The 22,634-nt window shown below is 39.5% G+C and overlaps 1 protein-coding gene across 5 annotated transcripts in view; it reads left to right on the top strand.

The window, feature by feature from the left end:
• The first annotated feature begins 279 nt into the window (after positions 1-279).
• LOC137129227 (cell adhesion molecule 2-like) overlaps positions 280-22,634 on the top strand; it is a 122,728-nt gene continuing 100,373 nt past the window's right edge. For 2 of the 5 annotated variants that reach the window (XM_067508169.1, XM_067508168.1), the window contains exon 1: positions 280-727. In XM_067508169.1, coding sequence (XP_067364270.1) covers positions 667-727 — 61 coding nt within the window. In that variant the 5' untranslated portion in view covers positions 280-666. The remainder of the gene's footprint in view (positions 728-22,634) is intronic. The other 3 variants (XM_067508167.1, XM_067508164.1, XM_067508165.1) reach the window with 3 other exon arrangements.

Raw genomic sequence — 22,634 nt, 5'->3', positions numbered from 1 at the left:
CTGTGGGCATATTTTAATGCATTAAATCACAGCCGTGGTGATTTCTGCACTCTTACAATAACAAACATGGAGCTGAGTGCGTCATCATGACAAAGGGTCGGTGGCGCGCAGCACTGGCCCCCTTATAATTTTTTACGATGGGCCTAAATCATCACTGTATTCCTGAAGAGGCTTGTTGTATTCTGTGCTGACATTTGCAGAAGCATCCTTCTAAAACTGACCACGGAATTATGCACCCTTTTGCAGCTAATGTAAGAAAAGTAACGTTTATGGCGCACAGCATAATTGTTTTGACAGTTTAGCAAAGATCAGAACTATTTCTAGTGGTTCTCCATTGGTGAAGCGTCTTCATTAGTCAAAAAGCGTGGGCGGGACTCTTGCTCTCTGCAGCGAGTCAAAGAGAAAGGCAATAAAGGGAGGCAGGAGCTGCACTTTGCCGACGAGCATCTCTGCCGTCCTGCTTCACCACAGTAATCAAAGCCCCCGGATCGGTGAAAATACACAGGGACTTCAGTGGAAAAGGCAGAGTTCATCCATGTAACTCCGGTCAGTCCGAAGCTGCGCCGTTTACCTGGATAAGTGCATCTCTACGACAAGAGAGAAAGAGACAAGGCAGACGAACGCGTGTGGAGTGTCGACGTAAAATTGTGAAGGAAAGAGAAGAATATGATTGTCAAGCAGCGCTTGATCTTCATCCTTTACAGCCTCTGTGCGAGCGTCTTCAAAGGTGAGCGCTGGATGTTGCCGTATAGACGGGCGTGGTGTGCGGGGAGTTGGTGGCCGCGTTAAGTGCAGGGATCATTTGTGATCATGCCACACGTGAGTGTTTAATGGAAAGAGGGGATTCTCCTGTGAAATGGTGTGTGTCTGCGTAGCACTTGTGTTCTGACTGCTGTCGTTGTCTGCTGTCAGAGCCGGCTGTGCTGGAATGCCTGGAAGTTGAATTGTGCGGCGCATTGGAAAAGCAGAATGCGGCTGCTCAAGTTTTTAATATCAGAGACAACTTGGACGCTGCCCAGTGTGACTCGTTAAGTGGCCGATAAGAACGTCGGGCTGCAGACGGGACGTGTTTGTTTGTCCATCCAGTTATGTCCCTTGAAGATGACACAGTGATGCAAAAAAAAAAAAAAAAAAAAAAAAAAAAAAAAAAAAAAAAAAAAAAGGTTACGGGAGCTGGTGGCGTGCGTCTCGCCTTGTTGTGGATCGTTTTCAAGTAATGCCATCGTGTGCATTGCCATTTGGGCCGTTTCACACATGACTTTAGATTAGCGATTTTCGAAAGGGCACGTGTGGGAATTTGTGTTCAGCCCGTTTGCGCACTGTGTTTAAGTGTTCGTTGTGCATTGCCGAGCATCCACGCATGTTGTGGCTGAATGAAAGTTAGGGCGCTGCGGTCACACGCAGGTAACGTTGTGTGCCATGCATCTCTGCAGCCAAGCATTAGTGTTTGGCTATGACAACTCCCTCAACTCCCCACAGACCGTCCCGTTCTTGGACTTGCTTGCGCAGCCACCGCCCTGTAGGCGACCAGTGCGCAGATACATAACGCCTACAGCAGAAAGGCGGGTGAGTGCTGGTGTTTTCTTCCAGGAACTCCCAAGTCAAATCATCAATACCCAAGTTAATAAGATTTGTCTCCCACAACTGTCAACAGAAGATTTGTCATTGCTCACACCACTAGTGACCTATAGCTGAATGAAAAGATGATCATTCTGACCAACAACCAACCAACAGGAGGAATTCAGTGGGCAGTCTCCATATGACTGGCCCTGTAATTTTCCCATTACATAAACACATCAACAATAAACTCTTGAACAAGTCCTCTTTCAGTCTTAGATGTTGTCAGGAACATCACCTCATGCCATGTGTCAGATATTAAGTGTCAGATAATTATGTGCTCAGGAAGCACACAGCTCACTTTAACCCACGTGACAGGCAGCTTAATGGTGTTAAATCTTATGAGACTGACTTGTAAAGTGTAATTTTATTTATTTATTTTCTTGCCTAGATGTATATGTTGCATTTGGCAGCCTTGCTGTCTTTTCCTTTGGCAATGTTCCCACCACATATTTTCTCACCCAGCTGTCCAATTGGGGTCTCCATCAAGTTTTGTAAATCCACAGTGAGCATGTGTCAAGCCCTCTTAAGATGTGGCCCCTGTGGAATGGATCATGTTTAGGGTTAAATATCAATGTATGTTTTATTGTCCATTAGCTACTGAGTAGATATTGCATAACTGCTATATCTTGTGGTATTTGTTGAAAAGCACTCTACAGTACTTCCTACCTTCCAGTCAGTCCTTGCATTCATTCCACATTAGTATTGTATGAAAGTGAAATTGAAAATGAACCGCTGAACATTTTTGGTTTTTTAATTTATAATATTTGGTCACCTGGTTTTACAGCTACCAGCAGTGATCATTGTGTCTTGGTAGCATATCCGAAGATACTGTTATCTATCATATAAAATCGGCCTCAATAAGAATTAGTTATTTTTTCTTTAAAATAAACAACAACAACAACAAAAAAAATTCTATGATGATTAGCAAAGGGTGTCAAAGTGTCAGTTGTATCATCCTGCATTAAAAGTTTGTTGTGTAGCACCAGACCTTTAGGACACCCACTCAGCATGAAGAGACTCTTCAATCGCAAAGCATTATCACATGTGAAGAACAATTAAGTGGGATTTTAATACTTGGTTTCACAGATTAACTTTCTTAAGTACACTTCAAGATTCTGGAGGATGATTTCAAAGCTGTTATGAACTGAATGGAAACTGCTGGCTATGCGGTAGGTGGAAAATACCGCTCGTCGGAAAATAGTTGGCAGTACTGCATGTTAGCTGTTGGTAGTATGCTGCTGTATATGGTGAAAACCTCTGTAAGGGGTTCTTGGGTTGGTGAAACCCACTGTGGATGCTCGGTTTGAGTTCCATAAGTCTCACAATAATTAACAAGGAATTTTTTAATTGTTATATTTTGATGTGCGGTGCATATCACGGCTTCTAAATCAGAAAACGTATCTAAATTCTAACTTATAGTTTTCAGTTGAGGTAGGTTCCAGATGGAACAAACATTGGCTAAGCTCAACTTGCCACTTCACAGGTTTGTATTTCTGTTGGCTATTCTAAATTGTTGCATTATATTCCTAGTTTAATCATTGGCTATATCAGAGGGCAGTGATGGTGACGTAAATGCTGGTTTTCTTGCTTGAGTTCACCTCTAGATACTTTCACCATAAACACGAAGTAAATGTCACTAGCAAGCGATGACACTGAAACTCAACAGTTTTGACAATGCTGGCAATAAAGTGTACAGCCGAAAACAGATTTGGGTTTATAGTATGCTAAGAAAACAGGGCCCAGCATTTTTTTTTTCTTATCTCATTCAAGACCTCTGCAACGAGTGCCCACTTCAAGAGCTATTTAAAATATTTATGCAATGTGGCTTAACTTTGGACACATGAACTAGGGTTGCCCCGGGCAGTGCTCCAAAAGTAAAAAGCAAAGTATTTGCTTTGTGTAAGATTAGAGTCGGAAGACAATTAATAAAACAAACAATAGTGGAGAGAGCCAGCACCTGATCTGCTGCAAAACTCAGAGGTGTGTGAATATCACATGCACCTTTTTTCAACTCCAATACCGTAGACATTAAAAGAATTACCTATGTGTTAACAATTGCTTAAACTTTTATCAAATTTAATTACATTTTGTAAACAAGTTTTGAGGTTACACATAACCAGGCCAACAAATGGGACTGAAACATAAGCTTTCCTGTGTAGGTATGATGCAGGCCTGTGCTGTGTGATCGCAACCTAATCAACACTTAAATTGTAGAGCGCCACATGACAAACTCCAGTGATGCTGTAGATGAGACTCCAGCCTCAGCAACTCTGTTCATGCTCCATATTGCTGGAAATGATTTTATGCAGGCTTCTCCTTCTTAGAACAACTACACTATTAGTAATTTTCTTAAATGCATTGCTGGACTCTTATCTATAGCTGCAGCCTAAGAAGTGCTGCACTGCCTAAATGTTTAATATGGTGTAGTGACAGAAGAGATTAATTCTTATGTAGGGTTTCTGTACATCTATTGTTTCCACTCTATAGTGGGTCCCACTTTGTGCTCCTACGCTGAGTGTGGGGCCCTGTGGTCCCACATGTGTTCCAGTGGGAACTTGTGTCAGTCTGTCAGGTGCTGGTGTATCACAACATATTTTGCCAAAGGCAACTAATGCAAACACCTGACAGACTTGTCAGAGGCAGTTAACGGGCAAGATGTCAGGCAGGCTAGTAATGCTAATTAGCCATGTGGTGTAGCTATACTCAGTCGCTTTGCAGATCTGTAGGCTGGTTGTGTCAGAGATGTAAATTTTATGATCTGCGCGTTGCTTTGTTGGCCACAGCTTCTCTGGTTTAGTCTGACATTCCTTCTACTCAAGTGTTTCATCACTTTCCTGCTCACAGAGCCCAAAAAGCTCCCACACTGCCAAGGGAACTTTTCTTTTGTTTGAGCATAGAGCCTTTCATCATTTCTTATCTCATCAGACAATTTGGCAACTACAACCTGCGGGTGACATTTCAGTATTGGTGTGTGTGTTTGACCATAGCGTGTGGGGGGGCAAAGCAGAGAATAAATGAAAGTGGCTTTTTTTTTTTTTTTTTTGTCTAGCATTTAATCTGATATCAGAACCGAAGACATCAAAACTACAGACAAGAGACAAGAAGGTTGAGGATGAATAATTCCTCATAATGTAAAGGAAAAAAGTCTTCCGTGATTTAGGGAGAAAATTGAGGCTAGTCATTAAAATTTTAAAAGGCTCTAGTAAAACATTTGATATTTTCTTTTTAAATATTGGCCTAAGACTCATTCAGTTTGGAGGGATAAGGCCCCTACTGTGATTATCAAATTCAAATGGAACAGTAGAACAGATTTTATTTTACTCATAAGTTTATGTAAATATGAAAACTGAGTTACGGAAAAGTTGCATCACAAACATGGTAATTGCCAGAAGGTCAGAAAATGTTTAAAAATATAGCACTACATTTAGCAGACCGCTGAAAAAACTGATGATCCTCTGGACCTCATACAGTTTCCAAAATGACAATGATGTGTCTGCAACAGCATTCGGTGATTAACAATTGTTTATGATGATATGACATCCATGCAATAGCAATGTATAGCTTTGTTTATTTGATTTTTGTTTTAAACGGACACTATGAAATTCCACGCTAAATCTCTTAAAATATAGAATCATTAGTGTTGTGTTGCACAATGCCTACACCGCCCATTTTAAAATGTGTCATTTATTAACAAATCATAACATGGAACCTTTACAAGTAAGCAATATAACATGAATGCCTTTGAATTTGACTCTGGTCTATATTCCTACGTATGGTAAAGAGTCTGCGTGTGACTGCGTATGAGTCACAAAATTCCAAACGTAACTGTATTGTAAATCATTAATCATTAATTGACTATGAAAAACAATATTAAACAGCAATGCAGAGGATCAGTATTAATACCAATCACAGAGGTTTGTCTTTTAAGTTTTTATATGGAACCTACAGCTGGCTGGGGCAGATACATGGCCTATTATAGAATGCAGTGAGGAGTAAAATGCTTCTATCCAGCAGCTGTAGCAGTTGACTCAGATGTGAAGAACTGTCCTACCTGCAGAGTCAATTTGACATTTTCAGTGATGACGACCAGTGCACTACTTCTTTTTTTTTTTTTTGTGGAAAATCAAGTTCAGATTCAGCTTGGATTTTATTGGACCTCTGTGAAAGTGAACCCCAAAATGTCACATATTGTGAGACACTGGGAGACTGTGAGGTGTATGCACGGGAGCATCTCCTGTGGGTTGGAATAATCAGGCAGCAGGAATAAGCTGGCTGAGCTGAAGGCAAAGTATGGCAGGGGAAGGTAGTTTACATTCAAGGATACCTGTATCCCTTTCTGCAGCTTATCCCTGCAGAACTTCTCCCAGCTGATGTGCGCTGGCCCTGGTGATGTGTTGTATACTACTGCAAATGAATAATCCAGTAGAGGGGACAAATGTGCTCCAAAAGAGCCCCTGATTTGCCTTTTGCCTTCTGTTGACAGATATACATCTGTAGGGATAAGCTTCAAGCTGGAGGCAAATGTGCGCAGACAAGTGAGGAACAGGCTTAAAGATTAGCTGCTCAGTGCCCCATCGACGCAGCATGCCATCAGTCTCCCTTTGCCATGCTCTTGGTCATAGCACTTTGATACAACTTGCCCCCTCTGAGTGCGTATAACCTCAGCCACGAAGATGATGATGTGCAAGAGCAATTACATCATTAAAGATCAATTTGACCTGTATTTGACCAAAAAGAGGTTAAGAGATTTTTCTACTTGCCAAGAAGTCGGTCTCAAGATACTTACGATAAGCTTAATGCCACAATTGGTCACGCTTAAAAGCAGTTAAAGTAGCGCTTGCGTCAATCTAAGGCTCCTCAGAAGCACCTGCGTTCACTCTTCTTAAAAATGAAATCAATTATAAGAGTTTACATTAATTCTTGTGATCTCAGACATTGTTAGTATTTCTAAACATAGACGACTTTCCGTCGAAGCTGAGACCCAGAGCGACAAGTACTTAATTTGTAACGTCAAGAAGAAGCAGCAGCACCTCCATTTTATTTATATTTTCATCATATAGGCAGCTGATTTATATATTAGTTTTTCTGAAATGTACTTCTTTTTTTCAAATTGCTTTCTGTAGCAGGGGCAGGATTTCAAAACGGTTAATTAAGATCTTAGAGTGTGTTATCACTTGTAACTACATTCATTTAATCAAATGGAAGCTTAATGTTAAAGTTAATACTGCTTTTGGAAGTGGCAAATGCAGGTGACGTACTCCAAAGTAGGAGAGGGTGGGGGGGTGGGGGGGTGGGGGGGGTGGGGGGGGTGGGGGGTCAGAATCTATGAATGAAATAAAGTTAATGAAAGATTAACAATAGTTCTGGGTCTAAAATAACAAACATGATTTTGAACTAACATTTAAATTTCGTAATGTTAAAGATTAAAAATACTTTTTTTTTTACTCAAATAAACGGCAGAAGTACCGCATGCATTACTCATTTTGCTAATCGGCCAATCAGCTTTTTTGGCTGGCCACAATTTTGAGATGCAAAAAATCCCAACAGCAAAAGAGACCCCCTGCGCCTGTTCACCTCCGTACATCCATACATCGGGGGAGCCCCTTGCTAACGAAACACAGATGAACTGCACTTTGTAATGTCTCTGAACACACCTCACCGGCAAGATGCAGTGGACCTGCAGCTTTTGACAGAAGCAGATACTCTTCAGTGCTTCGTAAATGTAAACCCCATAAAGGGAAATAATAAAATGCTGATTGCTTGCCTGATATGCTGCTGCTGCTGTGCGAATCCTGCTCAGGTCCAGTTTTGCAGTCTCGCAAAGTTTGGCAATAGACCCAATGTTTCTGTCACTTATCTGGAAATCAAATCTGCACCTGACCCGTACCCTTAGCACAAGCTAACTTCAGTTAATTAGTCAGCCATGGCTCAGTATACCCACTGGGGGTCTCTGATACTTGCTGATCATGGCCAGCAAAACTGTTTCTGATGCTGAGCCCTGTTCATCCAGCACGTTGTGGTTCTCAAGGTGTCAGAAAAACACCACATTGTCCAGACCTTAGGCATTTCATGCTGCTGCTAAAGTTTTTGTGCCTAAACCTAACGCAGTTCTGTTTGTGTCTCAAAAACCCATTGACCAATCTAACAGCGCTTCAGAGGTCCTCTGGAAAGATGGGTGAGAAACCAGCTGCCAGGAGGGTTTTAGCACCACTCCACCAGTCAAGCTTTTATGGTCGACTGGCTACAGCAGAAGGAAAAAGCATACAACAGCTCACTTTAAAGTACTCTGAGAGCGTGAGGAAAGGGAATACCAGGCAATACTCATTGTCTGACTAATACCATGCCTGCAGCTAAGTATTGTGGTGGCAGCATCAAACTATCTCAGCGGCCGGGACATGGAGACTGGTCAAAATTAGGAAAGGTGTATGCAGAAATTCTCAATTTAAAACCTCCAGACTAAATGTGACGTGAGACTTGGGCTTCTGTTTCCTTTTCTGTAATGATGACCTAAACATACAGTTGAAGACGAGAATGTTGGACCAGCCAAAGCCCATAACCCCCTTAGACCATCTGTTGAAAGACCCAGTCAGATACTTCTCATGCACTCTGATGGAGCTTGAGAGTGTGCAAAGCCTGTCGAGAGTTGCCTAAGAACAGCTGAAGCTGTAACTGCTGCAAAATGGCCTCTACACAATGCTGAATTACATGACTGAAAACAGATTTGTAATACGTTCGTCTAAACTTCTTTTCATTTTACTATTGTGTCCTTCCTCAGTGTGTCATTGAGGACAAAGGTCAACATGATCACTCCATTAAGAAAACTACTTTATGGATAATGTTTATTATAGTGACGGCGTCAAAGCTGATTTTTAGAGCAGATTTTCACGACTTTATGCGCTGACAGGTCGTTAACATGAGCATTCATTAGTTCCGAATATTTGCTAAATTGTGTGTTCTTATATTAAAATGACCAAACCGTATTAATGTATCTTCTGTTATACAAATACAACACAAAACAAGGTGCAAAAGTGAATAAGTCTCAGATGCGGTTTCATATACTGTACAGACCTTTAAAAACAAATCATCTAAAAATAGACTTAAAGCTTATTCAATTGCATCTCCCGAGAAGGGGACAAAGAAGATTTTTCATTGAAGTTTTGATGAATGAGATTCTGCAGTGAATTTGGAAAGGTGGTAGGCGCCTGTTCCGTGGGAGGTTCATGCACTCCCTGTGTTTCAGTATTGTGCCCAAAATGAAGCCTAGACTTCATTTTATGCCCGTTTGCAATGTTGACCTTTACCAATCTCTCTTGGCCCTCATCTCTGTTGAAGTGGGCTTTGTGCCCGACTATGGATGAGCTTCTGAATCCCATTTAGCCTGTGTGATGATCTCCCTTTTCAGCTCTTGCTAGAGTCTCTATGAACAAAGTTAATATTTTTTTTTTTTTTGTCCAGAAATAACAGCTATACACTATTCAATGACCCAGTGGACATGTAATCTATTTGTCTTTTTTTTTTTTTTTTCCCAGAGTGGATGTTTATCACCTAGAAGTTCTGTCACCTCCCTTTTCTTTTTTCTGTTCTCAAGCACATCTGATCTTTATCACAGAACGGGAAGACACCTTACCAAGCCTAGCTTATAAATGCAATTGAGAGACGTGTTGAGTACAGAATGTTAGCGATAAAATACTGGCAGCGTCGTTAAGTGGTGGCCATAATAGATGCCGTTTGCTGCTTCTCTTGTGCATGTTTGGGAGACTTCCAAAAAACAGTGATTGACTATGTTGAGGTATCATTCTGCAACCGAACACCTGGCACCCTGACCAGTGGCCGTCTCGTTTGGATTTATGTCAGGGTCTTTACAAACAAAGCTGCAGACAATCCTTTTAGTGTAGGGTGACTTATGCACATTCAATTCACACAACCTTTTCAATATACTGGAATAATGTGTCATTTTATACACACAACCGTACCAGAGCTTTTCATGATGTGAACTATGAAATGCGGGCAGCATTGTTCCTGTTGTATCAAATGGTTGTGCTGCAGTATTGATGCCAAAGGGTCCACATAAGACATGAAAGGACCTAATAAAGGCCAATATTTGACACATCGGTAAGCATCCTTATCTGATGCTTCGGAATGAGAATGTGTTATTGCCCACAGTATAGTGAAATACATAAAGTTAAATGCATCAGTTGTGCTCTTGTAAACAATTCTGTGCCTTAAGAGTAATTTAGATTCTATTTGCTTTCATTTTAGGAGCATTGGCATCTCTAAAGGAAAAGAAAAAATAACACACTTAACCTGAATCCAGCATTAAATGTTTTTAATATAGTTCAAATTAAAGTTAGTTAGCGACACCGGACCTGAGCTGATGGTTGACACTTTAATCTGAAATAACGACGATTAGTGGTGGCGAAAACGAGAAGCGCTTAACGCTGGTTTAAATGCCTGAAACATGGTGGTTTTGTTCAGGTTTGTAATGCAGCATGGATCTATGTTACTAATACTCTTTGGAGTAATCTAGATTGCAATCAGCCTGACCGAATGGGGGGAGATGCTTTGCTGAAACACGTTATTATGAGAAGGGGAATATTTTGGTTCCTTTTGAGACTAGTGGCTTTCACAGTCAAGGTAATTAATGGCTGACACTGATTGTTACAGTTTTTTTCTTACGTCTATGGTACTATGTTTAAACTTAAAACAGAAGCAGCAAGTAATGCAAATGTAGGAAGTACAAAATGTTTAGAATTCTAGCTTGGAAGATTTGTATCAGTTATCAAAATATATTGCTGAGTTATTTCCTATCAATCCAATTTATTCAATATCTCTCATTTTAATGGTGCATGTCTTGCTTTGCGATTTCATTTCTTGTTCAGAACACTATGGAAAATGGACATCTAGGTGCATTTGCAATCACAGTGTCCACGCTTTAATGGTGTAACATAGAAAGTTTGCCAGTTTCTCACAGTCAGCAGGACTTTGCATCGCTAGGTTGTTGTGCTTATGAAGCCCTTTCAGGTTAGCCGTCAGTCTGGATGTCTGAGCTTTAGATTAAGGAGACTGTTGCACTATGTTCCGAAATTTGATAGGTTGGTAAAAGAAGTCACGCATTTTCTTACATGTTTTTTTTGGAAAACAATATGTACTCAAAGACCCTTAAAATAATAAAACCGATAAATAGCCACACTTACTAACACAGATTATTGACTTGTGAGAGGGTTTTGTTAGTGTTTGTTGGGGTAGAAATGAAAATTGTATTTTCAGCATGTTGAAGCCCCCTGCAGCTTGTATGCAGTATGCATTTTGCAGGGTGCAGCAGGTGCAACTAGAAGGTCATCTGTCCATCACAGAGGCCATTGTACACGGACAGAAAATAATCATTCATGTTGCCTGGCGCTTTAATATCTTGTGTACAATCCAAACTTTATGTGTAAGTTTGTGAAGGAACCTGCGGAAACTTGGGAAAAGATGCAAACTTAAATGTTTCAGATTGTGCTCTATAACAAATAAAAGGCTCATTAAAAACTTCTTTATGTTGACCCACTGGGACCAACTTGGGGTTCAATGTCTTGCCCAGGGAAACGTCGACACGTAGCCGGGACCGGGGATCGAACCACTGACCCTTCGGTCCGTGGACATCAAAGAAAATTGCAGCTGTCCACCTTGTTCATTTGGTTGTACGGGTTGTACCTAGTGGTTGTGACTGAAGAAACATCCATATATGGTGGTGGTGTTGGACTCCCACACAGGAAACATGGATATTATTTAAAATATTGCCTATATTCTTGAGCTATGTATTGTCATCTGAGAATGCATAAAAGTTTACCCAGCAAATAATATGCACTATAATCAAAGTATTTATTGTACAGTACATAATGTGCAGATCAGTTATGTATTATAAGTATTACATATTTTTGCTGATATGCATATGATAACCAAATCGGCTAATGTTTATACTAATGCCCCTAATTTAATGCACATTAACTAAATAGTGGATAGTGTTATAGCTGCACTGCAGCTTGAGTGAGATGCCATCGCAAAAAACCTAACTTGGGATTAAGACACAAAAAGCACAAACTTAAGCTCATGCATGTTTATACCCTTTTATTGACTTCCTCTTTAAAGGCTTCCCACAGGTCTCTAAAGCTGGAGTGCGGATACTGAATGCAGGCATATTTGCAAGTGAAGGTGGGGGATAAAAGCATTGAAACTCATGTCCTCATAAAGAGGGATCAACAGTCTGAACGGGAGCTGCATACCGATGCAAGAGATGCCAGTGCTCAGAGCCAGAGAGCATGCTTTGCTGAGGGAGGGAGGGGTCGGGGGGGGGGGGGGGGGGGGGACTTAAAGCTGCTAAGCTGAGAGCAAGATGAGGGAAGGAAGAGAAGGTGTGAAGCAGTAAGGCATGGAAACTGTAAGCTGCATCTGCCATTTCTTTCACCTGCTACAACTGGGCCACGTAAAAAGTTCATGCAGTTTTAAAATCGAGGTGAAACCGTTACATGTTGCATAACATAGAACGCTATCTTTTCATAGATTTATTATTTAGTTGGTTTCGTGGGAAATGCTTTTCTTAACGTATGTGAGGAAAGAGAGCCGCTTGTTTTTAAGCAAAGGAAGTTTCCGTGAGTTCCTGCCGTTCAGAGGAGCAGGACAGTAAGTAAAGATAGATGACCGTCCCTTCAAAGACACTACAGTACGTTACTTAAAAGTTGTCTTCATGGGATGTGTTTCATCACCTGCTGACTGCTGCAGGAGCGTGACTTTCTGAGGGTGTTCACACTGAGCGTGTTTAGAGCAGTTATTTCTAACCCTGAAGCGTTATCATTTCAGATTGCTTTATTTTGGCAGGGATGAACTGTGCCTCATCTTTTTATTGTGTGTTAGTGCAGTTCCTTTCTTTCGTGCGGATCCTCTCCCCTCTTTTTGAGCAGGGAGCAGCTGTACCAAGGCAAAGCAATTTCCCTCTGGGATTAATAAAGTTGTTGGAATCTTGAATTTAAAGGTGCAGTTAACGTATATCGGAAACTGGAGCAGAGTTTTCTCAAATTTACTTTTTATTATATTGGAAGAGTAACTTTTGACACGGCTTGTGTTTTCAGAGTCAGAAAGACAGAATATAATACCACCATTTTCATATGATTGGCTGTAGAAGAGACGGAATTAAGCTAAGAGCTGTACGAGCTTGGCTAAAAGGCCAGGGAGGACGTTATTCTTGAACAGACAAAGAAACCATGTTCTATTTCATTACATGACGAATTCGGAAAAAGGTAGCGTCATTTTAAAAAATGATGTTAAGTGACCACAGTGGTGCTGTGAACTGCAGCCTCGTTCCCAGCATTTGTAATCTTTAGGGAACATCTAGTGCGGCTTTGGTCTGCTTTTATAAGGCTCGGGTGCTGTCGGACGGCTTGGAGGTTGGGACTTTGGGACACATCGTCTACATCTACACTGCAGTCACTGAAAGCCTCACACAGCTATTTTCCATTTGACTTTGACACTTTTGTTTCCCTGAAGCACCTCACTCACCTCAGATGCAGCAGACCCATAGCTTCTGATCGAAGCAGAAGCTTATGTACCAATAAGTTCTTACATTTTTTTTTTTTTTTTTTTTTTACATTTTAAACGTTAAAAAATATTAGATGTATCAGCTTAAATTATTACTTGTAAAAGAGACTGAGACAAAGTCGGAACTGCAGTTTAAAGAATTTAGAAGCAAATGTCCCCCCTTGTGTTTGCGTGCCTGATCCCCACCCCCCCATATTGTCCATGTTTACGCTGGGTGTATTTTATTCTCATAAACACCATCAGTTTAATAATTTACTGGAAAAGTATTGGTTTCAATCATAGAAAACAGTGAGAGTAGTGTTAGTTCATGCGAAGAGCAGACGTGAGTTTTGCTCTTCACGTGAACTTTGAACCCAGTCAGACTTCTGCCTTCACTATAGTCGGTTATCTTCTATCTGTTAGAAAATACCTTAGGAAAGATGTACTATTTTGGATTGTGCTGCTGCTGATATAGCAGTATATAAAGCTGGGATGGACCCTACAATAAGCTCTTGTAATGGCCAGTCTGGATAGACCCTGCCTTTTGTGAGCTCAGATGATTACACATTTAGTATCCTCCAGTCGTGGTGGAGTGTCAGGACATCCGGTGTGTAGCAGATGACCTTAACTACTGGAGCTGCAGCATCCCCCAGATAATGACCACTCTGAACCCCAGGAGCAGGCCTCATCACCCCATAAATACAGGGACCATATGGACTTGCAGTGAAAAGCTGCCGACAGTCACTTTTAAAATGGAGGAATATTTGTAGGTGGTTGGTGCCTCAAAAAGAGACATTTTCACAGCTCTATGAAGTTTGTGTTTTTTTTTTTGTTTTTTTTTTAAAGGCAGTAATTCAGTTACACAGACCCAAATGGCAGATGTCTGTAAAAGTGTTATGTATTTTCTCGAAGAGTCTCAACTGGAATTAAACAATATGGTCACAAATATCAACTGGATTCATGGTTGGGGAAAATTGCTCATCGGTGATTCGAAAGATCATTGAGTGAAAATTCAAGGGCATTGTGTGACAGATAATGTTGAATTATTTGTTTTAAATGAGGCAAGTTCACAAATACTGCAATGAACCTGAGCTTTTACTTTGATAAAGACTGTGTAGCAAAGATGCTGTCAGAAGCTGGTCTAACTCACCTTATTGATATTTGTAGACAACACAGCACCACGTTGCCCAAAGGTCAGCCAGCCTAGGAAGCTGTATATAGAAAGTGTATTAAAAAAATTATGCGTTTCCATGGAGCCAACAAATTGATCACTATAAAACCAGTCAGGATTTCAGAGCTTTGAGATGATAAAACACTGAGTTCATCTTTCTTCTAAATGGGGGGGAAAAAAAAAACAACAAAAAAAACGGTGCTCTCTGAACACGTTTTCTGTTTGTGGTGATGACAAACCAACCAGTTCTTGTGATGTTGGACAATCAAAGTGTGGCTTCATTTTTCTTTTTTCTTTTTTTTTACTTGCATTTGTCAATTTTTCAGTAGGACTATTATTACCACAATTCTTTGCAAGATTCTTTTTATACAATAAAACATCATGATAATAACTTTGAAATGATGTTTTACAAACAAATTAATATTGAAATGGAAAAACAAAATATTGTGTAGGAAAATTCCAAAGTCCTCTGTATTGTAATATAGCTTTATTAGCATAAACAATATTACCATTTGACGAGGGTGTGTAAATCATCTTAATTAGTTTCGACAAAAACAAATCCATCCTAATATTTTGAGAGATATATCCATAATGATTAACAACATATGGAACTTAATGAACTTGACATGAGGAAAGGACAGTATATTTTTGCATGTGTGAACATCTGCAGCTGCAAGTGGTGCGTGTGTGTGTGTGTGTGTGTGTGTGTGTGTGTGTGTGTGTTTGCGCGTGTGTGTGGTTTATGCGTAAGCAACCAAGATAACATTGGAGCAGCTGTAGTTCAGTTAACATTATTGATGTGACCTTTTGCTCAACTGAATATAATGCAAAGTGGATACAACGGTGCTACAGCTGAACCTTAACCTTATTTACATGTGATATTAACATGTGATTAGTATCTGGATATGTTATCAGGGTAACGACGTGCCGTACAGAATAATCACAGAGCTTCACATTTGACTCTTTCCTCAGTGTTCTTGTTTCTCTTCATTTCGTCCCCAACGTGAGTGAAAACTGAAGTGTCCTACTTACCAAAACATTCAGGTCCTTTGCTGTGACACTTCAAACTGTGGCCAGGCGCATCCTGTACCCCCGCGCCAGAATCAATGCATTTGCAATCAATGGCAGATGTCGAGAATTTTACATTGTGTGTAGCTAAGATGTTTGGAGGTGCGGCCAGGTCACCTTAGCCACTGGACTCTTGTATTACACAGCCAGGCTGCTGCAGTACGGTGTTTTTGGTATTGGCCTTTCCTGAAACAATGGCAGCCTTGATGGCTCAAAGATGATTAGGTACAAATATTTGTCAAACGATTCTTTTTATGTACATTATATATACATTGGCCCGACCTTTCTGGAAATGGGGTTCGCAGTTTGTTACTACATTGTGAAATGCAGTCAGGTTTATTTGGACTGTAACTTAAGGCTGTTGTCAGGAATATTGTATGAACTGTGTAAAAATGAGAGCTATTTATGTATCGGTTTTTAGGCGCTCATATGTAATTAGAAGCGAATACTTCCCTTCCCGTTGATCTTTATTCATTTCAGTACGACAGTGACCTAAAAATCATGTTCCTTTGGTTCTTTCTTGGGGGCTCTGCTTCCACTTGAACTGAATCTGAAGTAGCAGCCAGAGCCAGGAGGTGGCGGTATCCCAATGTCAGTCATTGCTCATGCACTCGCGGTGCCTAATGCACATCCAGTGCACACACACCACTGACCTCTCTACCTCCTTCTTTGCTCCCAGAGATGAAGAGACATTTAGTGTGAGGCCTCCAGAGAAACTTTTTTTTAATACAGTGACAGAGAAACAACCACCAGGAAAGAAAAAAACTACTTCCCTCCTTTGCCAACAACTGCATACAGTTCCAAAAACAGGTAAACAGATGAAAAAGCTCTTCCCAAGATGGAGAGGACTAACGCAGTAGTCTACTAAGGACTACTAGTAAGGTAACAACCCCTGCTTTACTTGAAATGGTTTAAATTTAATACTGTGACTGCATTAGCTAAGATGATTTTGTGTTGTGTTAATGTTAGTGTTCTGATAATTGCTTCAGTTAGTCTATTTATTGATTTATGATTATAGCACTAATATTCAACAGCGCACGGAACAAGGTTTATGTTGTTTGTTTAACGGAAAACTACATTATTTGACCTGATTTGTATTGTGTAACCCTCAGTTTTAAATGTTGCTTACTATCACATTTACTAAAGCGGAAACAATTCACTTTAGTTACAGTTTATTATACTTTGAATATTTCACTATAAAGAAAACGATGTCATAGTAGGAATGAATGCTATAGGAAAATAATGGTGAATTCTTTCATTGTGATTCAACATGCAAATTTCTTTTTCAAAAGTTTCTTTTCTGTATACCGTGCAGACAAGCTATACATGATATCATGTATGAATACGCAGTGCTGCACAGAATATCATATGAACTACTCTTTCATTGCTGTGCACATACATGTGTGTTTCACATACACTTCTCCAAACACTCAACTTGGATCAAAACACTGAGTTAATTTGATGTAGTTTATTGGCAGATGTGTTTTAATCATTGACTTGTGTCTGGTCACTTCAGGACACCTGGTTCTTCCAAACCTCACATATACTGTATCACAACAGCTGATGGGACTTTACTGTTTCGCTTTCACACCAGTGTGATGTCTTTCTTATTGTCATCGTGTTTGCTTTGCGTCTGTCTTCATTCACTTTTACTCACTTCTGCGTTTATTTACTGCTTTTGCCGTTTGAGTTTTGTTAAATTTCGAGTTGGGATGCTCAGGAGGCAGGGCTGAAGCTCAGCATAGAGGCCTGGAACTTTTTCTTTTTAATTAATTTAATTTTTAATTTTTAATTAAATTTTGACAAATCTAAATAGCATCAGGAACAAAACATGTGCATATGCCCATATTTTGCTTTGCCAGATGAGGAAAAATTTGCGTGTTACATGCCCTTAGTTTCTGGTGGCTTGAGTGAGACAGTCCAGCTGCATCTTCCCTGAGGGAAAATGTCTTCATATATGAATATTCAGTTGTCTTTTTCAGACATGATGATTTTAGTCAGCACAGCAAGGAGGCACGACATTACACAAAAAGTATGCTGCAGAGATCATTGGGGTTTTTTTTGTTGTTGTTTCAATTGTATTTATTTTTTTAAACGACACATTGAAGAGGAGCCAGTCTCATTGAAAAGCATTGTCAACGTGCCAACTCGCCTGCTTTCAATCATCTAGAAAACTGGCTGCTACACACATGGGCTTTGTCTCCGGGGTCTCACGGGATAAAGTCTGGTTAATGTCCTGGCCATCTGAATTCTGACAAATCAAACTTTTGGACTTTTTAGATGTCAGTGGGTAACTGTGGATTATGTTTAAAAATGTAATGTTTATTTTCTTTAAAATGATGTGATCGCACATTTCAATTTTGACTGCAAAAATCAAAATGGTTTTATTATATATATTTTTTAAATGGGTATCAGCATCAAAGAACAAAAAAACTGGGACTAAACAAAGCTATCCCTCTACTAATACATGCACCTGTAAATAATGTGATACATTCTCACCAGCATTCGCATCTTTTTGACTCTTTGTGTATATAGTTGAAGTCACTGGAAAATATGTTATGGAAGTCTTACTTAGCATAGTGACCAAACCTCTATGTATGGTAGATTGTGACTTCTCCTCCTTTCGGCTGTTCCCGTTCAGGGGTCACCACAGCGAATCATGTGCCTCCATCTAACCCTGTCCTCTGCATCCTCTTCACTCACACCAACTAACTTCATGTCCTCCCTCACTACATCCATAAATCTCCTCTTTGGTCTTCCTCTGGACCTCCTGCCTGGCAGCTCCAACCTCGGCATCCTTCTACCGATATATTCACAGTTTCTCCTCTGAACACGTCCAAACCACCTCAATCACCTCACCTCAATAAGCTTCAAAAAATAAAATGCAGTTTTCAGAAAGTGCAAAGTATGTACCATTATGGTTGTCATTAATTGCAATTCTATAAAGGGAAGAAGAAGAAATGGAGCACACCCAGCATCATCAACAACATGGTATTGACCTCCTCTTGTTGTACACAGAGCACCCTGCTGTTTAATATGCCTGGTAATGATGTGACATTTTGTGAGGCAGCATTACATTTATTGCATGAAAAGTAACTCATTTTAACCCATGCTCTCAAGTACCAGGAGCTGTGCTATATTGCATTCATGCTTTGGCCTTTGAAAATGATTAACAGCCCTCAAATGATTTTCTTAAAGAAGAAAATAAGTCATTGCATTATTGGCATAAATTAACAGAAACCCTCGAAATCGCACTTGGAACGCTCTGTCATGCAATCAAAGAGCACAGCTCTTAGAATCATTTCCAATAATTGGCTTTAATACTTCACCATTATAACACATCTCCAAAGGACATCCATAAGCATATTTCTACTGGAACCAACATACTATAGGTTGGTTTAATTATCCACCCTGCCATAATTTGACATAATGGAATCTGGAATTTCCCTTTGCATTGATCTATTAAATTATTTTTCTTACTTTTATGTTGTACAGACGAGTGATTTGAATTACCATAGTACATACAGTATATACAATATGTACAGTTCAGATTGAGACTTGAGTTATTTCTAAGAAGAGCTTCGACTATTCCAGTAATTGAAGACTGTACGTCTATTTGCATTAAAATGGAATTTACTTTCAAGTGAATGATAATGGTTGAAACATTTGAAAATACAGTATAAAGAATACAGATAGCTGATTACTGTATATCAAAGCACAGAGCTGCAAGAAAGGCTGTTCAGAATAGGGGGGATTGGAGAAAATACAACGGATTTTCTTTTTTCCTTCTCTTTTAATGATACATTGATGACTGTATTGGTAAAAATGGTTGGGTTGATTGTTTAATCGCTGCTTACACGGAATGTTCCCTACACAGTGGAAAAACAGCAGATTGCCTTTTGAAAGTGTAGTCGATGACATTAAGGCCCAAACATTAAAGCCACTTTTAAAGTCGCGATTTTACTTGCCGCTGTTGTTGTTGCTTCTTTTCAAATTGACAGGAACTGTATCTAATGTCCGTGTAACTTATGTAAATTAATTTCTTGCAAGTACAGTATGATCTCTAAATTTATACACCACACTGAGTTAAATGTAGCAGCGGTGGGTCTGCTTGGTGCTGGGCTGTACATAATGATACTGCGCCAGATTAATCACAGCGTGTCTCCCTGAATTCAGAGTCAAGCAGTCAACTTTTAAATTTACTGTGATAGCACTTCAACTTATGTATATTTAATCAGTGTTTTAAGGTGTTACCAAATATAGAGGTCTTATGAAAATTTGTTGCTATAGTGTGACTGTAATGAATTTCAGGCGGCCAAATGATGCATCACGTTTCATTTTTAACTTATTCTTGAGGTGTCATGTTGCATTTCTTGCCATTTGAATTACTTGCGGTCCTCACTTGTGCATAATAAGAAAGAATGAATTAATCAGGGCCTTTATATGCATCAACATATGCCTCATAGGCATGTCTTTTCCTGATATACTTTTTGAATGTTTAAACAAGGACTTTGTGCTCAATCTTGTCTCTTCCCTCAGCAGATGAAATGCTGAAACAAAGTTTGGCTAAGTGAGAGATGGCACACAAGTAACATTTTAAAACTGTTAATGAATAAATTTCTGGCATTACATTCATTGCCAAGGCAACTTTTTTTTTTTTTTTTTTTGTTATTTTTGTCTTTGTTATACTCTCCTTTAATTTACACTTATATCCCCTGCCTGTACCACTTACCACCCCCGTAAGAGCTGCAGAGTCTGCTGTGTTCGTCCCCTCTGACTATGTGAACATAAAGCATTGTATAGAATCTTCCCGTATTTGCTGCATCATTTGTTGTCTTATAGAACCACATCAAAATAATTTTTTTATCAGTTTCTTTCTTTTTTTTTTTCTTTTTTTTTTTTTTAAAGCTTTGCATTTAAACTAAAACAAATTGTCCTCCTTCCCACTACGACTGGAATAGCACGTACACGGTAAGAGGTGTAGACTTCTTCAACACAGGGTGCTCAAATTCTCCTTCGCGTTGCAATATAATCAAATCAAGCACATATTTCCTTTACAGTATACTTAAGGATATTGGCAGGAAGGATTTATTTTCATAATCTCCTGACAAGCGATCACGTTACATCTTGCCTTCCATCCCTCCTCCATCAGAATCTTTAACGCTAAACTGATTTACCTGGAAGCGGCCAACATTTTTAAAATACATTTACAGTAATGCACTCTCCAGTGATTTGTTTTATTCATCTGTTGCTGTAAAGGGGGTTTCGCCACTTGTATAACGAATACTGAAATACTTTCCAAATTTTGAAATTAGAGAACACTTAGTCTTGAATCTGTACACAGTAAATGTTTGACTCTGAAATCCAAACTTTTCCAAGTGCTAGTGACTGAAACTTCTTTATCCTGACCCATTTTCCTACCTTTTCACCAGCCTCCCACATGATGCCTGAGGGAATTTAGTTTCTTATTGGTTGGGTTTGAAGTTAAGTAAGAAACCCTAAACATGTACGGAGGAGAAACTGTACTTATTCTATATGGTCTTAGAAACAATTTAAATGTTTATAATAAACTTTCCTTAAACAAGCTGCCTTAGGTGCTTTGTGGTCTGACTTGTTCAATGTGAAAAGCTGCACACTAGCAACTTTTATGCAGTTTGTGTTCAGCGGTTGTAATTGGCTCGTATTCACAGATGACTTTTGCTTTCTTTCTTTTTTTTTTTTTTTCTCAAAAATGTATTTTAGGACCGAATTTAAATTAATACCACTAATAGATGAATGCAATTTCAAAGAAATTCAGGTTTTACATAAAACAATATTTTTTAGATGTAAGAACAGCATTTTTGTAATCTCCTTCCAAAATGGATTATTGTTAAAAGTCCACAACTCAACAAACAACTAAAACCATCCTTTTAGAAAACAATATAAATATAGACATAATAAAAATGCAACATTGCAAAGAAGTATTAGTATGAGGGGAAAAAGTGTGCGTAAAGAGAGAATAATAAATCTTTCATCGCTGGATTGATAATGTTGTTGCTCATAAAGAGGCGCCTGTATTGGGAAAAAAACAACCTTCTGGTCTTTTTCAACTAATTGTGTGTGAAGTCCGATCGTCTCGATTTAAACCTGCTCATATTTACTGTCGTTCCGAGGGTCATAAGAAAGCTCCAAGCAATACCAATGTTTGTATGCTCATTATTGCCACTGCTCGGCGTTTCAAGAGGGTGCTTATGCTTATTAAAGAGTAAATTATCAAGCATGACATAAACAGGCCTAATTAGACCATCAATCAAGTAAATTAGTTATGGATTATCTCCCTGTAATTGACCCTTTTGTATTATGGGTTCAAAGTGAAACTAAGCCAAAGATTTTGAATGAGTTTTTTTTTCTTTTTTCCTGCTTCCTATTAATATACTGGATGGAGCCTTTTATATATACTCATCAAATCCCACCAATTGCACCTCTTTGGTCTACACAGCTGTTGGTTTTTCCCTGCTGTATTGGTGATGATGGATTCCCTTGAAATGCGTTTGAAGGCTGGTAGAAATGCACAGGAAAGAGAATGGATGCGCACTGACTTTTCTTTAGCTAAATGATTTGATCACTAAATAGGGCAGGAGTTGGATATTAGTGATGAATCATAGACTAATACTCAAAGGCAAAGCTTAGCTGTGAGCAGTCTATGCCAATATGGAGCTTCCAGGAACCTGGAATGTAAATGCTTTCTGGCCCGGGCTCCTCTGAAATCTCTAAATGAACTTGACGTACTGTATCAGAGGAGATAACAACAAAAGAGCTGCCACTGTGAGAAGGTGATTTGCATTGAGCCACTGCTGGGCCTTCTGCTATACCTGAGTGAGCTCTCAGACAGATTTCCAGACACTCTTTGGTAAAGCAAGCAGCAAACCAGCAATTGTGATGTCTTGAGATGTTTACTGCAGAGCTGAGCAAGGGGAGATGGGGCAGCCATGTGTCTCATCCGCTGTATAGCCCCACAAGTGCTTGACTGTTGCTCGAAAAATCACTTGACCAGAAAGTAGAGTTAGAGAGTTGAGTGAACAGTGTGAGATGTATGCAGTTTATTCAAATTGTCTTTTTTTTTTCTTTCCCAGGTGTAATGGTTGTTGGGTTTGCTGTATATGCCTAGTTCATATTCATGCAAGCTCAGAATGCAGATGTGCAACATACGTGACATGATCCATAGGCTTCCGAGGGAATGTTTCAG

Source organism: Channa argus, chromosome 6 (genome assembly GCF_033026475.1).
Source record: "Channa argus isolate prfri chromosome 6, Channa argus male v1.0, whole genome shotgun sequence".
Lineage (NCBI taxonomy): Eukaryota > Metazoa > Chordata > Actinopteri > Anabantiformes > Channidae > Channa > Channa argus.
The sequence above is the reverse complement of the archived record's forward strand: the minus strand, read 5'-3'. Positions and strand labels throughout refer to the sequence as shown.